The sequence below is a fragment of the Lissotriton vulgaris genome, chromosome 3_1 (assembly GCF_964263255.1).
Source record: "Lissotriton vulgaris chromosome 3_1, aLisVul1.2, whole genome shotgun sequence".
NCBI lineage: Eukaryota > Metazoa > Chordata > Amphibia > Caudata > Salamandridae > Lissotriton > Lissotriton vulgaris.
Window position 1 is genome coordinate 1,368,601,411 of NC_141689.1, and position 23,888 is coordinate 1,368,625,298.

Here is a 23,888-nt window from a genome sequence, read left to right on the forward strand (position 1 = left end):
TACTCAAAAATTTTACTTTTAGAAATGTCATATTATGATCTCTCTCTGTGTTAGTAAATCTAAACTCCTGTCTCATCAGTTTGTCAGGTGCTCTCATATTGAGCACTGCGAAATTCTTCCATTTCTATCTCCTTCTCCTGAGCTTTTCTGAGTTTGTAGATCCTCTTCTTTTCCCTCACATGCTTCTTTCTCTTGTGAATCATGCAACTGAGTTTTAACAAAAGTGTCACTATAACAATGATTATTACAGGATAAAGCACTTTGCCAATGATTGAACTGCCAATTTCAGCAACCATTCCGTGATTGCCCCAAATCTTTTAGCCAAACGTTCTGAGAAATTGTCACTTTCCATGGGTTCTATTTCTGAGTGAAATTCAGTGATATTCTTTATCAACAACTCTATGTTCTGACTTTTATCAGGTATATATATGCAGCAATGCTGGACGTGCAAAATCCCACAGACTCCTCCCTCTTTTGCTAGGAGAATGTCTAAAGCAAGCCTGTTCTGCATAACCATGCTTCTGGTGGCAATGAGCTCAGTATTGACTAATTGAAAACCACTTGCAGTATCAGTGGACAATCTGTCAACAATTGTGGAAACCTTTCTGATTTTGATTGCATTCAGAGTTATTCCCACAATAGGAATTATTGCACCAAATATATCTCCCATGATCTCAGAGAAACTTTCTCTCTTGTACCTATTCAGGTGTTTGCCAATTTCAAATGAACCTTCCCCATTTCTGTCCACATGGAAAATTTTAGGAAAGACTAGACCAAGGTAACATGTGCCATACCAATGGTCCCGGAGACTAAAATATGCCTTGTTCCCACAGACAAAATAAATTCCAGGGTAAATTGGGTCCTTACCACCTTTAAATCCCCAACCCCCTACAATACGATAAGTGTCCTCACATCGGCTTGCACCGACAAAATAATTGTCGTAAAGCGTGTTGTTTCTTCTAATGCAGAATTTTCCACTAACTGGATCATTGATGTGGATAGCAGCATATCTATTTTCACCATTTAACTTCTCATCCTCGAGCTGCCAAAACTTAGATTTAGTCTGTTTCAGCATCTCATTTCTTTTGTAAATTGCCCTCCTCTCCTCAACCAACTTGAGAAAAGATCTTTCTTCATCTCTCATTTTGCAGGTTAAATTATTTTTGTAAGCATACTCGTAGGTGAGTTCATTAGTTACCAGAAAGAATTCTCTTATCTGTTTGGCAGGTCCGATTTTGTTAAGACTATGTGCAACCTTCAAGTTAGCAAATATTTCATTGAAGTCTGAGTAATAGTACTCCAGTCGACCTGTCTGATAGAACAGACTAGCTATAACACTGCATGTTATTCCATAAGAGGAAGCATATTATACTTAACCCCTTCAGAAACCGAAGTAGGAAGCTTAACACAGACATAGCAATCTTTAACATCCATGACCCTAACATACTCTGTCAAGAGTCTTGAAAAGTAATTAGTAGAAAAATCACCAACAGATCTGTCCTGGTGAATCTCTGGCTTGTGCTCAATAATCCTGCTAGTTTTGCCTGTAACATCATGAGCAGCTTGTTTAGATTCAGCTTTGCTCGTCATGTTCACTTTGTAATCCTCTTTATCTATGCCAAGAGGAAAAATGACTACTAAGATTAACCAAACTAAAATGATTAGAATCACACAAATGGAAGACATTTTACAGCATCTCCTGAGGATAGCACACCTTGAATTGTCAGTATTAGGCATTCTCTTTTTTTTAATTTCTTTTTACTTAAAACAAAAATTTTAAAATTTTGAAAATTAGTAGTAGTAATAGTAATAATATAATACCTCCCTGCCATTTAAACATTTTTTTTTTAGTAACCTTCTAACAGCTTTTCTTTGACCTTGCGTATTACATAAAAGTGTTTCCAGCTAACACACTTTCTTCGACCTTGTGTCACCTAACAAAATTTCTTCAGCCTTATGCCAAAAATGAACCTCAACTTAAAGGAAGCTAAATCTAATCATTGTCACTATTTTCTCCCAAGTCCTCCTGACTGCTACTAGTGACCTCAACTACTGGTGGGATAATTATGTAGGCCCACTCTGGAGACTTGTATTTTTGATTTGGCCTCAATGGTCTTTTGCTTTTTCTGCTAATTACTTCAATTTTCTTTCCAACTTGTTCTTTTTTATCTGATTCACTTTTCTGACTTTTCACCAATTTGAACTTCAAATCTTCTTTTGGCCAGACATCACCTTTTCTCAAGAGTTTCTTCTTAGGCTCGATTTCATTACATTCAGCTTTCTAAGCTCTTTTTCTGAATTTTCTTATTTCAGACTCTTCATCACTTTCATCTGAGTCAGTTTCAGAGATTTCAATACTGTATCTCGGAATTTCTTTACTCGGCAGCTTCACTCCGTTAGGAACAACATCTCTGTAGCTGGTACTTGGTAATTCGTCCTCCTCCTCTTCTAGAATTACTTCTAACTTTCCAGTTCCAGAATTTTCGTTCCTGCTTTCAGAGCTTCCAATTTGCTTTTCAATACTCTCCTGATCTTGAATCTCTTCTGACACAGTTTCTTTTTCAGTTCTTTTTTCTAGAACATCTTCATCATTTTCTGAATCAACAACGACAATTTCTAGATCTTTTTCATTTGATGCTTGATCCGCTTCAGAATTTTCCAGATGTCGACTTTCCTGTCGATCTTCAGAATCTGGATCTTCAGGTTCTCCTTCTGAGTCTGAATCAGTCGTTGTATCGTCACTGTCCTCATCAGGCTTATCAGGAGGTGGTACATGAATGGTATGACTTGCATGCACCCACCTCTTCAGACCCTTACATTTAACAGCATTTGTTGTGACTAGTATCACCTGTCTTGCTTTTTGCCACCTGGGTACTAAACAGTTCCTCCTCCGATGAACTTTTGTTCTGACCCAGTCTCCTGGCAATAGATCATGAGCCTGCTCCTTTTCTTTTGAAATCACATCTTTTCCCACCTGGTGGAATACAGAAGTTACCACATCAGACAACTGCTTACAATAATCCATAATTGCACTATAATTTATTGTTAACAATTTTCCAACTGGAATAAAAGCCTGTCTCATTACTCTTCCCATGAGAATATCATGAGGGCTAAGACCTGTCTTTTTATCTGGTGTGCTCCTCAAAGACATCAAAACAAGTGGAAGTGTATCTGTCTACTTTATTCCTGTAGCTAGGCACATCTTTGAAATTCTATTTTTTATTGTGCCATTAATCTGTTCTACAACACCTGATGCTTCTGGTCTGTATGCACAGTGCAATTTTTGCTTTATGCCGAAGGCTTCACAAATTAATTTAAGCAGTCTGTTTTCAAAGTGTGTGCCACGATCACTTACAACGGTCACTGGAAATCCATACCTAGGTATAATTTCCCTTAAAAGCAATTTTGCCACAGTAACTGAGTCATTGTGACGAGTTGGGAACGCTTCCACCCATCTTGAAAACAGACAGACAATAACAAGAACATACCTCAACTTGTTATGTGGTGGCATATCAATGAAATCCATTTGCAACATGGTAAAAGGACCACCCTCTTGTCCTATGGTTCCCATGCTTACAACTGTTTTTCTGTTTGGATTGATTTGTTGGCAGATCAAACAACGCTGGCAAAGTGACTCCGCAATAATCCTAAATTTTGGATTATACCAAGTTTCCCTGAACAGACGAATCATTGTGTCTCTTCCTAAATGACCTGGACCATGGTACATCTGTGCCATGTCAGCAATCATGCAATTGGGCATAACAGGGCTGTCATCTTTATAAACCCAAATTTCATCTTCCTCTCGCTGTCTGCAACCTTCTTTGAGCCATGTGTTTTTCTCCTCATCATTTGCCTCATCTTGTAAGTCTTTTACTCACTGCCATGTTTCTACCACAGATATTAGCATGAGAGAGTTCATGACATGATCATTATCCTTTTCCCGATTAAGTGAAAGATTGTTTTTCACACAATAACGTGCAGTTTTATCAGCAAAAGCATTTCCTTTAGTTATATAGTCTTCTCATTTTTTGTGCGCTCCACATTTGACAACAGCAATTTTTTCTGGTAATTGAATGCCATTGATCAGTCTTTAGATCAATTTTGCATTTCTGATTGGAGTTCCCGCAGAGGTCAAATAACCTCTTTGAGACCAGAGCTGGCCATAGTCATGGACTACGCCATATCCATACTGACTATCAGTCACTATGGTAACCTTTTTCCCTTTTGCTTTTTCACAAGCACGAATTAAACCAACTAATTCTGCCACTTGTGCTGATCGAATTCCTTCAAGAGTTGAACCTTCAACTATTTCTGAAACTGTGCAAACTGAATATGCTGCTCTCAGAATGCCTTCATCTGTTCTTAGACAGGAGCCTTCAACAAAGTAAACAATGTCTGACTGGTAAAGGCACATCTTTAATGTCTTCTCTTGGTTTAGTACAGTATTCTAAAACATCCAAACACTCATGATCAATGTCATCGGCTTCATTGTCAATTTCAGAAACCACACTATCTGGTAAAAGTGTAGCAGAATTGAGATTAACACACCTTACAATGGAAATATTATCTGATCCCAGAATAACTTTTTCATATTTTGTCAATCTGTTACTCGACAGGTGCTGTGTTTTACTTCTGGTAAGAAGTGTTTCAACTGAATGAGGTACAAACACTTTTACAGGAAACCCCATTATGATTCCTTCACTTTGCTCAAGTCTTACACTTGTTGCAGCCACTGCTTTTAAGCAACCTGGCAATGCTTTTGCAACAGGATCAAGGACAGCTGAAAAATATGCTCTTGGTTTTCTCATTTTTCCATGTTTCTGAATTAGAACTGACAATGCACAACCTTCCCTTTCACTGCAGTACAGCTCAAATTCCTTGTCGTAATCAGGCATCCCCAATGCTTTTGCTTCACACAGACTTTTCTTTAGCTTTTCAAAAGCCTCTAATTCTGTTTTTGTCAAAACAATTGGGTCTTTTATGTCTGCCTTTGTCAGCCTTTGCAGTGGTTTCGCAATTACTGAAAATTCACAAATCTATTGGCGACAATAACCAACCATTTCTAGAAACACTCTGATCTGCCTTTGTGTTGTTGGTGGTTGTATCGCTCGAATCATTTTTACTCTCTCAATTGTCACTTGTCTGATTCCCTTTGCAATTCTGTGACCAAGGTATTTAACCTCTTGTTTGCAAAATTGTAGTTTCGCAGGTGACACTTTATGTCCCTCATCTGCTAATCGATTCAAAAGTGTAATGGTGTCTGTTACACAATTTTTTCTTGCTTTTCCTGCAACAAGGAGGTCATCTATGTACTGGACCAACGTTGACTCTCCAGGCAATTTTAAATCTTCCAGGGATTTCTTTAACAACTGATTAAAAATAGATGGACTCTCAGTATACCCTTGAGGAATACGACACCATGCTAATATGCGATCCTGGAATCTGAACGCAATAATTTGTTGGCTATCTGGATGCAGTGGAACTGTAAAGAAGGCATTACATAGGTCATTGTCCGTATACCATTCTGCATCATGCAGAATCTGGTATAGAATTACCGCTGGGTTTGGTACAACTGGACAGCAAGGAACAACAATTTTATTGACTTTTCTCAGGTCCTGAACTATCCTGTAAGTTCCGTTTGGCTTTTTGATTCCCATAATCGGTGAATTACATGGGCTGCTTTCAATTTCTCTCAAAACACCTTGCTTAATGAATTTTTCAATCACAGGAATGACACCCTCAATAGTTTCAGGTTTTATTTTGTATTGGGGAATGTTTGGAAAATCTATTCCTTGCCTCACATTTTTACTGGGTTTACATGCTTCATTAAACCCATTTCATCACCAGTTAAATCCCAAATTTTCGGATTAACTGCCTCTTTCAATTCTTCAGGTAAATTGTTTTTATCAAAAGCAGGGAACATTTTATTTTCCTCACCAACCATTAGCATTGTTAATTTATACAGATCATCTTCTTCTAAAGTCTGAAGCTCAATACCATCCGGTGTGCAATATATTTTACAATTCATCTTACACAACAAATCACGACCTAATAGGTTGACGGGACTGCTGTTATAGACAACAAATCTGTGTTTGTCTTTGTAATTTCCAATTTCTTCATCAACTGGTTTTGTCAAATCTGTTTTTATCTGTTGATTAGCTACTCCAACCACCTGGATGGTTTCACCCGAGAGAGGAAGATTTTCAATTTCCACTGATCTAACAGTAGAAGGGGTAGCACCAGTGTCCACAAGAAAAGTGATATCTTTGTCATTCACTTTACCATTTACAAATAGACCTGCCTGATCTACCTCCAGAGTGGCTCCAAGTACACACTCTTCTTCCTCTCTCAGGCACCGCCATGAGTAATCCTCTGAATCACTGCTCTCAATTTCTTTCAGCCAAAATTGTTGAGAGACATTCGACACATGTACTTTTTGTGATCTGTTTACCTGTTCAGCTCCACAGAAACCCGTCTCTGGACTGTATCTCTGTGAATTCATACAACTTGGCAGAGGTGGCTGTGGAATTTGGCTCTGCTGTTTGAATTGGCTCTGCTGATTCACTAACTGTTGCTGTAGCTGTTGCTGCTGACTTATTTCATTTAACTGTCGCTGTAGCTGTTGCTGCTGATTTACCTCACTCTGCATCTGTGGATTTAATGATGAATTTTTAAAATTTCTGGGCGGATTTTTACACTCTCGCTTCCAGTGTCCAATTTCACCGCAATTAAAACATAGTAACTTTTGTTTTAGCTCTTCAATATTTATATTAAATTTAGGCTTTACAAAGTTCCCTTTAAACCTTCCTGGATTCTGCTGAAATTTTTTATTTTCTAAGGTTGCTATCTGCTGTTCAGCTACCTTCACTTTTGCCCACATTGCCTTCTCCTTGAGTTTCTTCTGTTTCGCATCTATCTCATCACTGCAGTATTTTGCCTTCCTCAGGATATCATCAACTGAAAGTGATTGCCATCCGACAATTCCGTTTCTGATCATTTCTCCAATTTCAGGTTTCAGGCCATAAACAAATCTATAAATGAAGTGGCTCATGTCGTTTTCACTTAATTTTTCATAGCCACTGTATTGTTTAAATACCAGGAGTAATCTTTCATAAAAGGAATGAACTGATTATTTTGGTTCTTGGTTTGTCCTGTCTATTTTAACCCAATCTACTTCTTTTGCAGGAATCTTGTTTTTCAGCCAGACAATTACTTTGTCATAGAAATCCATGACATCATCTGCAGGAGCACCTGTTATTCTATGTCGAGGTGGTTCTTCTTTGGGCCAAACAACAAACATTTTACATTCTGTTCAAAGATCTGATGGGACAACAATGTCAAAGAAACCATCAAGAACAATCCACAGAACTTTCGAAACCTTTATAAACCTGTCAACCTGACGATACATTTCTACTGGTTTTTCTCTCAGCCGAGGAAAATCATTTGTAAAGAGCAGAATGTCCTGTCTTGTCCATGGAACATGAACATAACCTTCACCAGCTATTTCCCTCATAGGAAATTCACCAAAAACTTCTCCCCTTTCTCTCTTTTCTTCTTCTCTTTTCTTTGTCCATTTAACTCTCCATTTACTTAATTCACCTAACCTTTTTGGAAACACAATTAATTCTTTTACATGGGTTATCCTGCCTGTGGTATTCAGATTCTCAATATCCTTCTCAGAAAAATCCACTCTGTAATGTTTTTGCAATTGCTTCTAACGACTCAAATCTATTTCTAATTCAGCAGCCACTTTTTCAAATTGTTCATATTTATTTTTAGTTTTCCACTGAATGCTCTTGGAAATAAACAACAGTTCATCATCCTGATATCGCTTCAAACAGTCAGTACCAATTGTGCCAATAATTAATTCTTCTAAATCCGCTTTTAATTTTGCAACATCAAGTTGTTTAGACTCAGGAACTTGTTGTTAAATCTGTTTTATTTATGATCTTTTCTAAAGATCCAGATTCATAATCTGCAGCTGATGGTGTGACACCGTTTGACAAACTTTGATTAAAAGTTAAATTTGGCATTGTTTTATCTTGATGGATTTCTGTTAAATCAGAATAACGTTTTTCAGCCACTTTTTGAATTTCTGCATTTAATGGATTCGTTAAGACTAAATGTCTGCTTTCACTTTGCTCAAAAACCGGTACAACAGGACCAATTGTAACTGGAACTGTTACCGCTTCCATGCCTTTTGTTAATTGTTGAATTAATTCTCCCTTCGCTTTTAAATATTCTGAAATGTTTGGTATATTTTCAGGCAGCTCTGCTTTTTTGTTATTTTTCGGGAAATTATTTCTCGAATCTGAAATCTCAGGATAATTTCTGCTTTCTCTTGGAGTATTTGATTTACTTCTTGATCTTGCCCTTTCAGGTAATCTCAAAAATCTGGGTGAATTTTCATCAATCTCTCTAGGAGGTGCACTAGGAGAAGTTCCTGAAAAACCTTTCGGGGTAGACTGTGAACAGCTTGGCTGATAAGGTGGTGGATTAGTAAAAATTTCTTCTAAAACTGCATCATCTAATTCTTCATCAAGATGACCTTTTGTCCGGGAGTTCTTTTGACCTAATGTTTCAACAACCATTTCTATAACTGGGTACAAACCATCATGCATGTCCCCTTTTCTCCAACGACGCACTCTATCCTGATGGGTTTCCCTCTTTATATCTAATTTTGGACCTCTTGATGTTCCCCAATTTTCCCGTTCGAGCTCCATCATTTCAATTTCCCATTAAACTAAAGCTTCAAATTGAGTGGGTCTGGGCTTTGGCGAAAGAGCCATCATTTTATCTCTTAAGTTCCTTAAAACTTTAGCATTAAACGATCCATCTTCTGGCCACGCTAAAACACCATCATCTTTGGTATATTGCATCCAATGTTCAAACTAGAGGACCGTATGATAACCATATTCTCGTTCCATATATGCTGCGGGTGTTTTGTACTTATGAAGGAATTTTCCACCACGCGCTTCAATTTTCTTATCGGGATTAAATACATTTTTAATTTTCAGAAACCATGAAGGCTTCTTTTCTTCTTTATACCAATAACTCATGTTTTAAAACTATTCTGTTTAATTTAGAAAAGATCGTAAGTATTTCCTAGATGTTCCACTACTCTAGCCAATCCGTGCGCGAAACTCACCAACAAGCAAATCAGGTTAAGCCACGTCACTACCTTGCTTAACCAATGAGAATACTGTTTTCAGAAAGGACCAATCAGCTAACAGCTCGTTTTGGTCATGTGAACCAATCAGTGCGCTTGCTGTGACGTATGTTAACCAATTGCAGCGCGAACCCTGTGACGCATACTGCCGCTGCAGCGAAGCTGTGCGTTACACTGTCACTCCGTAAACTCATCCCTCCTTTACAAAATATTTTCATAGCGCCATTTAAAAAAAATTCTTTTCAATGAATTTCAATTAATAACTACGGAAAAACAAACCATTTGTCTGTTTCGCTAAACAAAGTGATAGTTGTAATAAACATTCAAGATTTTCACTCACGTGAAATAGACGCTATTTTCACAAAAATCAGTTTCACGCATTCATACGGAAAACCCTATTCATGTATGCATGAAATGTTTGGCAGGACTCTAACCAACCAATAGAAATCCACAAGCGCCAGTAAGAATAGACGACGCCACCTTACCCTTCACACAAGCTCTGAAAAATCCTACTACTTTTTTCGCAACGAGTTTCAAAACGGACTCTTAGTCCCTATACTCAGAGCTACAATTTCATAGGCAAACCTCACTATACATACAACCTGTCATACCTAAAATCCCTAAACTTGTGTTGTACGTCCGCAACACTTAGTGATATTTCTGTATCACTAACTTGAAAACAGAACAAATGAACTGTGTAACTTCACCTGTCACACTACTCTGCCGGCACATAGGATTTTTCTCACGGCTGGAAAAAACCTTCAACAACATATAACAACTAGGCAAAGCTTATCATGTGTTAAACATGTATCCTATGTAATTACCATGTAACATGTCAGCTACCATAGTAACCGAACTCTGCTACCAGAGATTTGATCCAGCAGGCCAAAGGAAATTCAGTCTCATATACACAACTCTACACCACGATACTCACCATTATTTACAAATTAACACTAGGCCCATAAATGACTGAGACATGATTTGACCAACTGAATCTTATGACCTAATTAATCAAAACACTTTCATAAACATTTAATTAAGTCAAAATCATAGGCAATGGATTTAACTAATGGTAACTAAATGCGAAAAGAACAAGACCAGCTTGTCATTTCAAAATCTATTTTATTAACTTTATTATTCAAGCTAAGAGCATTTTAAGAATTTATTTTAAAAAGCATTATTTTATTAGAAAGGCACGTTAGACTGTCAGTTTAAATCAAAATCAGCATGAGAAATGCTTAAACATTTAGAGTCTCATTTCCCTAAACCCTATTTCCCTAACTTAACTAAAGAAACCTAAAGGGAAAATGTAAAGTACGAAATGGTCTTACGTGAGTCAAATGTCCCAACAGCATCTCCCAAGCACAGGAACGAGCTCATTGTATACCTTGTAAATGTGTGTGACTTGTGTGCGTTTGCATGCATGTCGGAGTGTGCCCATATATGCGCAGCTGTGTGAAGCTCGTGTTGCCTGTAGTTGGCCCTTTGCTGTTTGTGGATCTAGCAGGGAGGATGTTTGGGTGAAATAAAGTTTCTATCTTCACTGAGGGGAAATTAATTGCAGAGGAACAAGTTGCCTTCACTTGATTTTAATGGAGACCTGGCTCAGTGCCTGTCAAGCAGAGAGCACCTCTCCAGGTACCAGAGGCTCAACAGAAACCCATTACAGCTACACATTCAGATTTACATCAAACCCAGACACTTCCCTATGAGCAGCTACTATGAGAAACATAATGAGCAAATTGTCTGTGGTGTGACTAAGAGTCATCGAACGAGTTTTCACGCAGTCTGCTTTAACCTGTCCGGGTCCCCATTTGGACCATCTGGAATGGATGGATCTGATGGTAACAAAAGAAGAATATCCTGTAAGCACTTATGCATTTCTTCCAAATAGTTCAAAATAATTACACAGAGTCTTCGGCTCTATAGAGATATAAATAAGAAGGGTTGTTGATTTCCTAATCTTTACCATAAATATCACGTTGACTTGAGCCCATTAATTGGTGGGACAGTTTTCGTACACTTCCTTATGGATCTAGTTCTTCCAACTTCATAGTGTGTTTGTGCAAACTCATTACAATTTTAATTTCATGAAGGCCATGATGATATTAAGAGAAGTCAAAAAGAATTCTGTGGCTTTCGTATTCCTAAATGACACAGGCCCATCTGACCATGTCTGACTGATCAACTCCCTTTCTCATTAGCATTGTAGTCAGATTTCCCTCATTATCTATTGCTGCCACTTTAATTGCAAAATCGCTATATTCCCACGAGGCAGCAGGGTGGACTCGGCGTGTATGTTGTAGCGTTTGTTGCATAGGATGTTTCATGCTGCAAAACAATACTATATTCATTAGCAGTAGAGCACAGATATATTTCACCCGTCTGTGCCCAAGCGGGATCTCTTTCAACTACAAATTGTACTTATTAAATGGCTCATGAATCAATAAAAAATACCGGTCGCAAAAGCGTGATTCCCAGAATCGCCCCCTTTGCGACTGGTATTTTGTCATTTGGGATGCATCAAGCCCAAATCAAATTGCAAAATAGGTAATCGCTAAATTTGTGATTACTTATTTTGCAAATGCATTTAGGGAATCGCAATTTGCGATTCCTTAAATGCAATGCAGGAAGCTTGGAAAAATTGCGACCCTGCTTTAAGGAATCGTAAATTACCACCAACTTCAAGTTGGTGGTAATGTGCAAATCCTTGGAAAAATGCAGTTTTGCATTTTTCAAAGTGCCATGTGGTGCACACACATGACCTTAGGGCATGTATATGCGCCACATGTGCACACTTACCTGTTTTGGGGGTGCATCAGGTAAGGCCTTTTGGCCCCCTATCACCCTTCAAATTGCATTAGCAATTTCTGAGTACCTTCCCATTAATTCCTATGGCCCTCTAGGCCCATAGTAATGGATGGGAAGACATTCCTTAATAGCGAATCACAATTTGCAATTCGCTATTAAGAAATATGTAGGAATCACAATTTGTTTTGGGAAACCTACATGCATAGGTAATTAAGACTCCTTAATAGCCATTCCTTAAAAATCGCTATTAAGGAATCGCAATTCCTACCTTTGATGCATGTGCCCCTACATCTGTTCCTAAAAAGAGACAATGTATGCACTGTTAATTCCATATTTAATTAGAGCTTTATATGAAAATCCCGTCTTGACTACGTTCCATGTAGTAGGTGCAAGGGAGAGTGACAAGCGATGTGAGTATGACAGGAACACCAGTGATGGCTCAGTGGGTTATTGTGCCTGCTGAAGCAATTTGTGTTGAGAAGCCTCAGGTTATCATATGGCAGGAAACCTCTTCCCATTATGCTTTGGACAACTTGGTGTATGACCAAGTCTCATCGTCCCATTTTATTTGCAAATGTTTGACTCGTTTAGCAGTTTATGGTGATAATACTGTGTATTTTGACTTAATACCCACCGGAGACAGTCTATAAATCTTATCTCATTGTCTGTTATGACGTTTTGTGTAATTATACTGATTAAGCACCTACCTATGTCATTATCATATGAAATCTCTTTATTGATGTCATAACTACACTTTCATAATTGCTTTATTAACATTCTTGCTTTCTCAAATATGCATGAAAATGCACCATTTGCACACTCTTTTTCCAAAATGTTGACTGTCCGGCTCGCTCGCTGCTCTCGCTCACCACCGGACTATCTACCCGAACTTTATATATCACCACTTTCAAATGTTATCAGCTGCTACTGCCCCACACCCCACCAACACTGGTGTCACTGGACTGGAGACCCTGTTAATAAAAGGGCCAGTTGTACCTGCATCCTCTATGTATCTGTGTCTGTCATCTCTTTACTATGTGGGTCAAGGACCCATGACCTTACATTGGCAGCGAGGAAGTCTGACCACATCTACTGTGCTGCCAAGGTGATAAGCGCCGTTAGTGAGGAGTGTGGCAGGGCAGCTCTGCTGCCATAACTCAACCAAGCATTAGTCTACATCATGGGAGGAAACAGAAACAGGTGCCATCGGGCCGCACAGCAAGCCCCACATGGCCACCAACACACGAGGAGGAGAAGAGACTAATATGCCACCTGCGTCAACCCCACAGCACTATCTGTGTCCCTTGCCCCAACAATAGACCAGAAGTGAAGTGCCTAGGGCAGTGTAGGGAATAGAAAGACTGCAAGCACAGGTTGGCCTGCTGCACATGGAGGAATGACTCCGGGCCAACCGTACTGTTAAGGAAAGTGATGCGTAAGTGCAGATGCTGCCCGACGGGGGCGCACATGCCCTAAAAGGAAGTAAAACAAAAGTGAAGGGCCCAAGTAGCACATACTTAGTCGGGCGTTTGTTGGGATCCGAGCAGCAGGCAGAGACCCCTCTGTGACGGCAACAGCATAGCCCCGTACCGGCTCACCACTCCTGCACCAGTCCGCTGAGCGCCGTGAGGGGAACAGCCAGCGGAAACTTCATTTCCCAGGTGCCCCAGTGGCAGAGGCGCACCTGGGACGTCATAGGCAGCACCCGGAGGCGCAAACAAAGAGCGGAGCGCCGAGCGCTCTGTGGGGGCGTTTGTTGGGATCCGAGCAGCAGTCAGAGACAGCGCCCTGATGGCAACGGCATAGCCCCGTACCTGCCCACCACTCCTGCACCAGATCGCCGAGCGCCGTGAGGGGAACGGCCAGTGGAAATTTCATTTCCCAGGTGCCCCAGTGGCAGAGGCGCACCTGGGACGTCATAGGCAGCACCCTAAGGCGAAAACAAAGAGCGGAACTCCTCCCGTCCCGCGGGACGAGGGCGAGCCTTCTGCGGCCATCAGAGGCCAGAGGAGGTCGGGTCGGGCAACCTCTCTTGTTTTTTTCTTTTTGCGGGACAAAGGACACGATCCAAGTTATACGCCTCTAGAGACTACGTATGAACTCTTTTGGTTTGGTTTCTTCAAAGGGACTAAATACTGGTAATCAAGATACCCACTTTACTATTTTAGGGGTATTGCATAATAGCTAGTTGCACCATGTCTTCTAAAGGGGCCGCCAAACAAACTTTGTCTCAGAACGGGTCAATGAAGGGGACTTTGGACCACTATCTAACCAGGGTATCATCAGCATTAGAGAGAGTAGAACATAGTCTTGCCATAGAAATTTCACCTAGTATACGATCCCCCACGGTGCCTACAGGCTTAGCTAACTCCTCCTTAATGAGGGAACTAAATGAAATCTGTAACTGCAGGTATACCTCAATAGAACAGGAAAAGGAGTATTTTGGTGCTCCCGCAAGCCCCATGGAGAATAGAAGCCCCCAGCTCAGTGCATCACCTCAATTAAATAAAAGTCCTCAGGAAACCCTCCTCCCAATAATAGACAATGTTAACAAACAACCGATAGTACTCCCTCAGGTCCCTCTTGCCAACAGAAAGAGCAAAGGTGCGGAAGACACAGGGAGGCTAGCGAAACAACAGAAAATAAATGCAAGTCCCCCACTGGCCATTACCACCACCCCAGAAATATCCAAGGCATGTCCAACATTGGAGACGCCTCTATTTATTTTACCATCCAAACTACTGGCCCAGCTTGAAGAATTGGTTAAAACTATAATATCCCCGCTGATAGTAAGGATGGATAGAATAGGGGAAAAGGTCACGACGATAGAAGAATTCATCAAGGCAAACATTCTTACAAATACAATGTCTGGGCACAAGCCAACTAGGAACTTAGCTGCATCCAATATGCCTAGCAAAATGGCCCAACATCGTCCTGTCGCTACCAGATTATTAGCTTCAAAAGCCAAGGAAGTACCCAAAGAATCACCAAAAGTACTGAGTTCTGCTCCTAGAGCAGGGCTGATTAACGTAGCTACGTTTTCTGAGGGGTCTTTTGCTAATCAGGGTAACATGCAAAGAAAAATGAATTGTATAAACCTACCTCCAGAGGCAGCACCTTTTGTATGTGTCCTTACGGGAGTGCCCGAGCTTACAATCGGGAAAGTTGAAGGTTATCAGGACCTTAAAAACAAGGTATCATTTTGGTTAACTAAAAACAGACCCCTTCCACCTAACATTGATGGTAGCATCTTAAATGTTAGAAGGGTGGGGTGGGTAGGATCCCGTCCCAAGGACTTAGCTGGAGACCTGGTTATTGTAAATTTCAGGGATAACCAGGTCATCCCATTTCTTCGTAGGTGGCAGCCACAAATAGGAGACGGGCCAATAGCAACAAGGGAATTGTGCGGTTTTTATCCCAGAATCGCTTATCCGCCACCCTCAAGATGGAGTGTAGAGGAAAACTACATGAAGGGTGGGAGGGGTCCCGTACCGAGCAGGTACATGATACCTACCTTCAACCGTTATGACATACTCTATGGTTTACACATGCTGAACTGATAGGATAAGGATATCATCCCAATTACTACTCATAATGCGCAGTCACTTTTTCCCGTATGAAGCTATGCCAAATCCAATGAATTTGAATTCTAACTGATGTTGCCAAGTATTCTTTTCTTTATAGATTAAACATAGCTTTGCACGCCTTCGATACTTTTTAATGTTTTTAAATTGTTAAATCTCTTTTGTTGAATTGATTTCTTATTGTTTGTCCACAAGGAAACCTGATTTGGACTGGGAACCATGTTGTATATGAAATTTTATGCTGTATGCTTTTATGGTTATTAATTTTAACCGAATAAAGTACTTTTGATTGATTGATTGACTTAGTCTGGCGAGAGGTGAGCCCCACGTGAGGACCACAGGACAGCTGAGGCAGGCACCGAGAGTTGTGAGTGCCCCCTGGTGCCAGTCTGCCACCACCTTTGTTGAAACAAGACCACTCACCTCCCGCAGCAGCTCAGTATGCACCTGCCATCTTATGCCTGCAGAAAAGGGAGACAAAGCCCCTGCAGCCAAGGAGTCCTCAAGAGTGTGCTCCTCGCTAGTTGAGATTGCCTGCCTAAGCAGACACAGTGTACGGACAAAGAAGCCCACCTGTGACAGAGGAACCTCACAAGAGAATGGTGCTCTGTGTTGCTGTGAGACAAAGGGCTCCCAAGCCTACCTTTCTCTTTTTAGGTCTCGCCTTGGCAGCGCCTGCGCTGTCTCTTTGAGACATGCTGTATTCAGGTATGCTCCACCCATCTTTTTGATTGGCTACTGTTTCTGTCCATTCTAAATGATTCCTTTTAATTGATGAATAGGCTTAGTAGCCCCTCCCTGGTAGCGTCTTTTTTGCTTTTGTAACCTTCCATGAGGATTGGCCCTTTTACTTGTGTTGTTACTCACTGTGTTTCATTTACAGTCTGTGAGCACTGTTTTCTGAAATCACCGTCCTGACTCCGGGCGCTATGCTGTAAGTTTCAGTAGTTTATAAAAAAGAAATAACCTTGCCACCAATTTCAGAGGCTGCTATTTTTTTCAGCAGACTGAGGAGCAGTGCATACAGTCACTGCACCCTACTACATTACTTTGTGTTATTCAAAACATTCAATGCAATCATTTCATTATTCATCTTGGCATTCGAAAAATACAATCTTCATTTTTCAGACAAAATAGAACACATACAAGTGAACAATAATGCAAAAAGTAAACAAAATTGTGAAAATACATTCAAAAACCTTGTGAGAAATTACACTAGCCTATATTGGTTAAACACAAGCTATCTCAAAGGGCCTTGTGCTTCGCTTCTATTGAGAGACAAGCTACCTATGGGAATTCAAGGAACTTAGTGGCTCTGCTGGGGTATATTTTATGGTGCCAACCCTCTCCAGAGTGTTTTTGAATAACTGTCCCTCATAGGAAAAGAAAGGAAGGTGCAGACGCATTTCCAATCCCCATGTAACTTTAGGGATTTTCGTCAGGGCTTGAACCACTGTGTAATCTGTGAAAGTTAAAAAAACAAGAGCAATGTCTTTAGCATTAATTTAGAACTTCTCTTCAAAATATTTTAGGCATCATGAGGGGGTTAATAAATACCTTTTCTTACAGATGAATGCGAAATATTCGGTTTCAGCAGGGTGCCCACTTTTATATATTTTTATTATTGGTAATGGCGACCGCGTGTGATTGCGACTCATCCAACTTTCACCTTGGCAGTGCAGCACAGGTGGCGCTGCTTACCAAAAGCTTACAGTATTGAAAAAATAGACTTTGGTGAGCTTCACCTTGCTTTTTTTCCGCACGGCTCACCAAGAAGAGGAGAACCAGATTAGCAAGTGACTTGATCATCATCAAGCCAAAGCCCAACATCCGAGGCCCATGGCCGGACTACCGAGACAGTTGACCATTAAGAAGCCCTGTTGGCCGACCCTGAAGAAGGTGCATGCCACTGCACCTCAAAGTAGAAAAAACTCAAGCTATTAGAGGTCTCACCTGCATATTACTGAAGATGGTGCATGCCACTGCACCCAGATGAAGAGACTTGAGCAAAAAGAAATCTCAAGAGCATCACTGGAAGGAGGGTGCAGGCTGAAGCACAAAGAAGGAAGTGTGATCAGCTGGTTCACACTGGGACCTACCAAGTCCAGGAGGGGAGATTAATAGAATCCATGCCTGAAAGGCATGCTCAAGAAGACTTGAGCTGCTGATGGAGTGCATTCAGACAGATAAGCAAGCCACAGAGGTGAAATTAGGATGGCCTGGTGACAGCACAGCGGGAGAACAGAGAGTAAGCCACAAGGATGTGCAAACCCAGTCTCTGCCCCATGCTTCACAGTGTAATTGTTCAGACACAGTAACCCGCAGGTCAACTACTCATAGCATCCAGCCTGACGGATGCAGTTGCCTCCACAAAGAACGAATATAAGCGCCTGGCCACCATCACTCCAACTTGTCAATGACCCAAGCAAGAACGCACTTAGCCATGAAGGTAAGTCATTGTCACCTATCGTACAGGTTCACCACATGACTGACAACACCACCATTCTGGCCCCTGTCTAGTGCATCACCACTACCACCCATGGAACATCAAACAATCAGAGTGGAGTCCGGCACAGGTGCTATGACAAAAGACAAGAAACACTGGTTACACTCTGAAGAATCAGTCAACACTGTAGAATCAGTCAACAACTACCTGCTCACCCTGCCCGCGTCCTGATCCTGGTGGTGAGAGCAAGTCTTAACCAGGTCCATCTACCCCTGTGGTTGCATGAGCGACTAGGCAGGGTCTCCTCGGTGGTCTTGCAGCTGCTCAGATGTGGCACATATGCTGCCCCAGAGCAGCCCACAAGCAGTTCCTTGGCAACCCAACCATGGGACCTCCACAAGCATGAGAGTTAAACTTGACATTGCCCCACTAGTACTTCTACATTAGGAATAGGCGTTTGATTACTTTATCTCTAGGTCAAATTCTGAAAGGCCCCCTCAGTCATTCATCCTTCTTGGGTAAATGAAATGAATACCATTGAGTAACAAGATACATCTTTTATACTTAAACACAAATACATGTTGTCTTATTTATCTTTTTCTAATTAAGAGCATTGTATTTTTGATACATCGAAGCTCAGGCAGGAGACTCACGTGCTTGCCAAATATATTCGGCTGGCTGGTTTTCTCATTGGATTTTGAAAATGTCTTCTGTACTGAAACTTCAAAATGCACCCCGTAGAATGTGCATTGGACCTATATTTAATTATGGTTGATTTATGGAAAGACTGGCAGCGGCATGGTCACTGGTGGCCCTTAATTGTCTTGGAACCAACAGCATGCTTCAAAGATCATCAATTCTAAGCTAAGGTTTAACCAAATGGTTTTGATTCTTCTGCGATGGCTTGATAACTGGGTCTGAATGTGCTATTGTGCCATAATGACTATATCATGCCTTCTCTATAACCTGCGATACAAATAAACCCATCCATGGAGAATCATTTCACAATGATATTTCTCAGAAGCATGAAACACAAGGATTTTCTTCCTAAGAAAGCATTTTTCTGCACCATATGGAGTGGTGTGGCTCACTGGTTAGAGGCGGCAGACCCGGAAGCAGAGAACAGCCCGGGACCTGGGTTCAATTCCCAACGCGGCAGGGTCGTGGACCAGGGTCAGCGGACTCGATAATTCTCGCCTTGGTGCCTACTCTAACCAGAGATCACACTCGGCAACTCTGGGCATTATCTTGCCTCATCTCTACAACGGCCCCCCACATTCGCCGGGGATGCCTGGTTTCACCTTGGAGATACCCAGTAGGGCCCATCTCACAGGGATCGCCAGGACGGGTTCCCCAGTGGTCTAAAGCGCCACGACGCCTCAGGGCAGCAGTGCGCTTTACAAGACACATTACATATTCCACAGATTGAACCTCTATTTATTTCATAATATTATTCAAAGGAGAGCATTTTTGTAGAAGTATTGCTTCGATGAGTACTTTCATTTAGCCTGGGCATTATTCAAATTATGGTTTCTTTACCTGGCTTACATGGGTAGTACAAAATGTGGCAATGTCTGCGGTGATGTTTTGAGCTTATAATAAAAAAAACGTCACTTCGTACATGTGACTCAGTGTTCAGATTTCCAAGCTGCCTTGCAAGACCGAATGAGGGCTCACTCGAAGCATGAATCCCATTCAGGGCTCTAGGAAGCCAGATTCATTCTCTCAAATGGTCCCCTCTGTCACTCACTGTGCATGGATTACAAGAATGGGTAGTGCTCAGGCAGGCCCACGGTAAGGATCACAGGGACCTGGTTTCTATGTGCTGTGTCGCAAAGTGCCTTGGATGAGGACTTGCAGGTCTGAATAGACCTCCCCTGCTTGCCATTGATAGGAAGCTATGACCGGCCATTTACCCCCGCCACATTAGGAAAGACCGTCCGCCTCTTTTCCGCCGGCAGGCATTCGTCACTATTGCCTGCCAGGTGGAAAAGGCCCACAATATGGTGGCGGTGCTTTGCAGGCACCGCCATCCATATTAGGATGGGTGCGTGGGGCATGCCTTTCCATGGCGGAGACTCCGCCATGGAAATGCATGCAGAGAATGTCTTTGGGGGCCTGTTGCGGGCCCCCGGGAGGGTGGGGGGGGGTGGATGCCCGCACTTGGGGGTACCCCCCTTCATTGGCATGCACAGGGTGGCAGGCACCGCACGGTGCCTGTCACGTTGTGCATGGCAATGCACAACATGCATATTTTGCATTGCAGCCGGTGCTGCTGACAGCGAGGGACTTGGAGACGGTAGAGAAAAAATTTCTTAGACATCTCCTCTCTGTCCCACAATCTACTGCATCATTTATTATCCATGAAGAGCTGGGTGTGGAGTATATCTTGGACCTCTTAGCTCTATGCCCCCTGTTGAGGTGGATAAGAATTTGGAGAAACCCTGATTTAGAATTAATTTGGATAATCTCTAGGGGCTGCCTTCTCCGGAAAAGGCTAACTCTATCCTGTGGCGAAATTATATGAAATCCATAGTGGATACGTTGGGACAGTCAGAGCTATTTGATCACCAGAAGGAATTAGAAAGGAGGATTTTGGTTGGGTCAAAAACACTTTCGCTCCGTGATTCAAGCCGGGAGAGTATTGTGTGAGTTAGCAAACCTTCAGTATCCTGCCATATGTTAGTAAAGACATGTTCCTCAACAGAGCCTTATGGTCATGGAGCCCTACCATCCCTTTCTTCTAATGAGATTTAGGCTAAACATAGTGCACAGGTTACTGGCAGATTCCAAGGGGTGGAATAAAGTTAGTGATATGGGTCCTTGCAGTTGTGACTGCTTTTCAGAGCAAGATACTATGCTCTTTATCATATTTTATGACCGCTATAGCAAGTTAAGACAACAATGCATTATACCCTTGCTAACAGGGAAACAATTTGCACTAGTAACACCAGTTTTTTTATATATTTGTAGATGTTGCCTTTTACCCAGGTTTGTTTTAATGTAGATAGTTTTTTAACGCAAGTAGTAAGAAGCAGAAAGAGACAACTTGAATTGTCCTGGGGTTTGGATGGATATTAATACTGATTGTTGTGATTATAACACATTTTAAAGAGATGATCAGCTTTTATTGTTGTTATGTCTTATTTTTTATGAAACCATGCTATTTAATGAATGTGTCTGTAACTTTTATGTTTCAAATAACCGAATAAAGTATATTTGACTGACTGACTGAGTAGTCTAAATATTCTAATCCAACATTAGAAAGGTTGTCTTTCTTTATATGCCTGTTTAATTTGGAAAAATTCCACCCTCATAAAAATGCCTCCAAATTGTTATTTCTTGTGGTCTGGGCCTATAACTCGATAGACGAGGTATAATGACCGTTATACACTTTGAGCTCTTTTGGTTTTTATCAGAACAATTTCTCTTTTAAGTAAATACTGATAGACTGCTTATGAAAACCTCCTCAAAATGCTCCATCTTTATGATGGTTCAATCTCATATTTCATTTCGTAGAGGACTTCAGAGAAATATTGTTAGGGATTCAGGTTTGAACTACCCCTCATGCTGCACATTGTTTTCATTGCATTTCTTATCATTTTCATGTATTATTTTTGGTTAAAAGATCAAATTGTTTACAAATATTGACAGTATTTTGTCAGAGTCATGATTAAATAATTACTGATTTAGTTCATGTGTTTTCTTCCCTTCCTCTCCTACTTGCCCCTTTCTCTTCCCCTCCATTTCCCCCTTCTTTCTTTTTTTTTCTTTCTTTCTTTCTTTCTTTCTTTCTTTCTTTCTTTCTTTCTTTCTTTCTTTCTTTCTTTCTTTCTTTCTTTCTTTCTTTCTTTCTTCTCCTTTCCCCCCTCACCCTCCTGCACATATCTTTTGCTAAATCAACTCTTTCCATGACACTCTTGTGTATATTTTCTTCTACACATCTCCATTGGTGCCTCCTTTCCATAATCATTTCCTGCATCATCCTTTAATTCCTATTTCATGTTTGTTCGTTTGGCGGCTCTCTACTTATCCTCCCGTCTATCTCTTCATGGCCTTCTGATTCTACTGTCTCGCTGTCTGTGTCCATGTTGCCTTCTTCCTTGATTAGACTAGTAGGAGTGCCAAGGCCGAGTGGGCGCGAGACCACGAAGCGCAGCTCCGTTATCTGGCCGAGGCTCACCGGAAGCAGGTCAATGACATTCTAGCTCAGAATAAGCATCTGGAGAAGCAGAGAGATGGTATGGGCTTTTGTTTTGTGTGAATTCATTTGTGATGCAATATATTTGTGATGCAGTATATTTGTGATGCAGTATATTTGTGATTTCGCAACGAGCACGGGCATTACTCGCTGGCTCTTTGGAAACATTCCCATCTGTCTTTGAAAATGTGTGTTCTCTTTTCAGTGAGACAGAGGACTTCATTATATGCTATCTGAGAAGGAGTTGGTGGAGAATTCCTGAAGTGCACTTTGGTACTGTGAGCCTGTAAGGAAAGGTCCCATTGCTTATCCAAATAGGAGCTTCACGCTCCATATATTTATGGATATTGTTGTTGTTATTGGTCGTGTTTTTGTTATTAACATTACTATTATGCACCTTGTTAGACTGATAGTATAAGTACTGGTCCCCAAAAATGAGTGCTGGTGGGCCCCACCTGCAAACACTGGCTCAAACTAAGCACTGGAAATGGGTCAGCCAATGGCTTTGAATTGAGGTGGAGCTGCCCTTGCAGCCCAAGCATAAATTGATTTAACCGGGCAGTGTTCAAGTGAGCAAAAGCGGGTCTGTTGTTCCCACACCAACAAAATCCAGGTTTGGGAACTCTGGGCCTTTTGTGATCCAGCATGGTGGTACTCCACCCGGAGATAACGCTCATCCTAACTCATAACTGGGGCCTAAGTGCCTCCTTGTGCATAGCCATTGTTTTCAGACCTTCAGCAGCTTAAATCCAGGCTTATAGCCAGAATTACTGATGTTTTTGGAGGCTTTTATGAAAGATTTCCAACACATACCCTCCAATGCATCTCCGAAAAGTGACCTGTCTAAACAGTACGCTGGACCTTCATAGAAAGCAGCTGGAATAATTTTACTTTCACGTGCTTTCCCCAGGTAAGCAGCAGATCGACCTCCTGGGTTTCAGCAAACCTTCTCAGCTTATGTTTCTTGTTGACCTATGCATCTTCCAATCCAGCAGAAACGTGAACACAGCTGAGATGTTTATCCTAAGTAGAATACAAACAGTGGTACTCAAATCCTAAATAGTATACTTACCCACCCTAACTTGGGAGTTTATAAACAGCCCTAGAGCGTATCTCACAAATATGGACATCATCCACAAAAAAATTAAGATGAGTCAACTTATGACCCCCTACGAGTGTTCATAGGTCTCAAAATTCTAGACATTCCCCGCTGTTTATCACATCATGGTCACCAGATCTTAATCGGACCCATCAAATACGTCAACAGGCATTAAGCAGCACATATTAACTGTATATTTGGAATTTCTGCATCCACAACCCTAGGAGAGGATGTGGCTCAACGGCCAGAGTGGACAACTTTGAAGCTGGGGAACCAGGTTTGAGTCTGGTGGGAGGCTCAAACATGCTGTGGTTCTGGGCAAATGGGCAAATCACGTATTCTCTCTGTGCCTAAAAATTAAATTAACATGTCTGTCTGTAATGCAACTGGTGGGCATGAAAAGCGCTCTGATACTTTTGGGCCGAGTTCCCGCTATATAAAACGGGGGGAAAAAACCTTATCCAGGAAAACAATGCTGGCATTGCTACCTTATAACAGCAGACCTAACTGCCTTCCCTTTAGGTTGTGTGCATATTCTCAGATCTGTTTATGAGAATATATGTTTTCTTGTTGGGGTT

At 41.3% G+C, this 23,888-nt stretch overlaps 1 protein-coding gene across 1 annotated transcript in view; it reads left to right on the forward strand.

Annotated features, from left to right (window-relative positions):
• Positions 1 to 23,888, forward strand: part of LOC147727913 (coiled-coil domain-containing protein 17-like) — a 751,707-nt gene that overhangs the window by 265,849 nt on the left and 461,970 nt on the right. Inside the window, exon 3 of the mRNA XM_086961839.1 lies at positions 22,122 to 22,251. Within this exon, the coding sequence (XP_086817965.1) occupies positions 22,122 to 22,251 (130 nt within the window). The remainder of the gene's footprint in view (positions 1 to 22,121; positions 22,252 to 23,888) is intronic.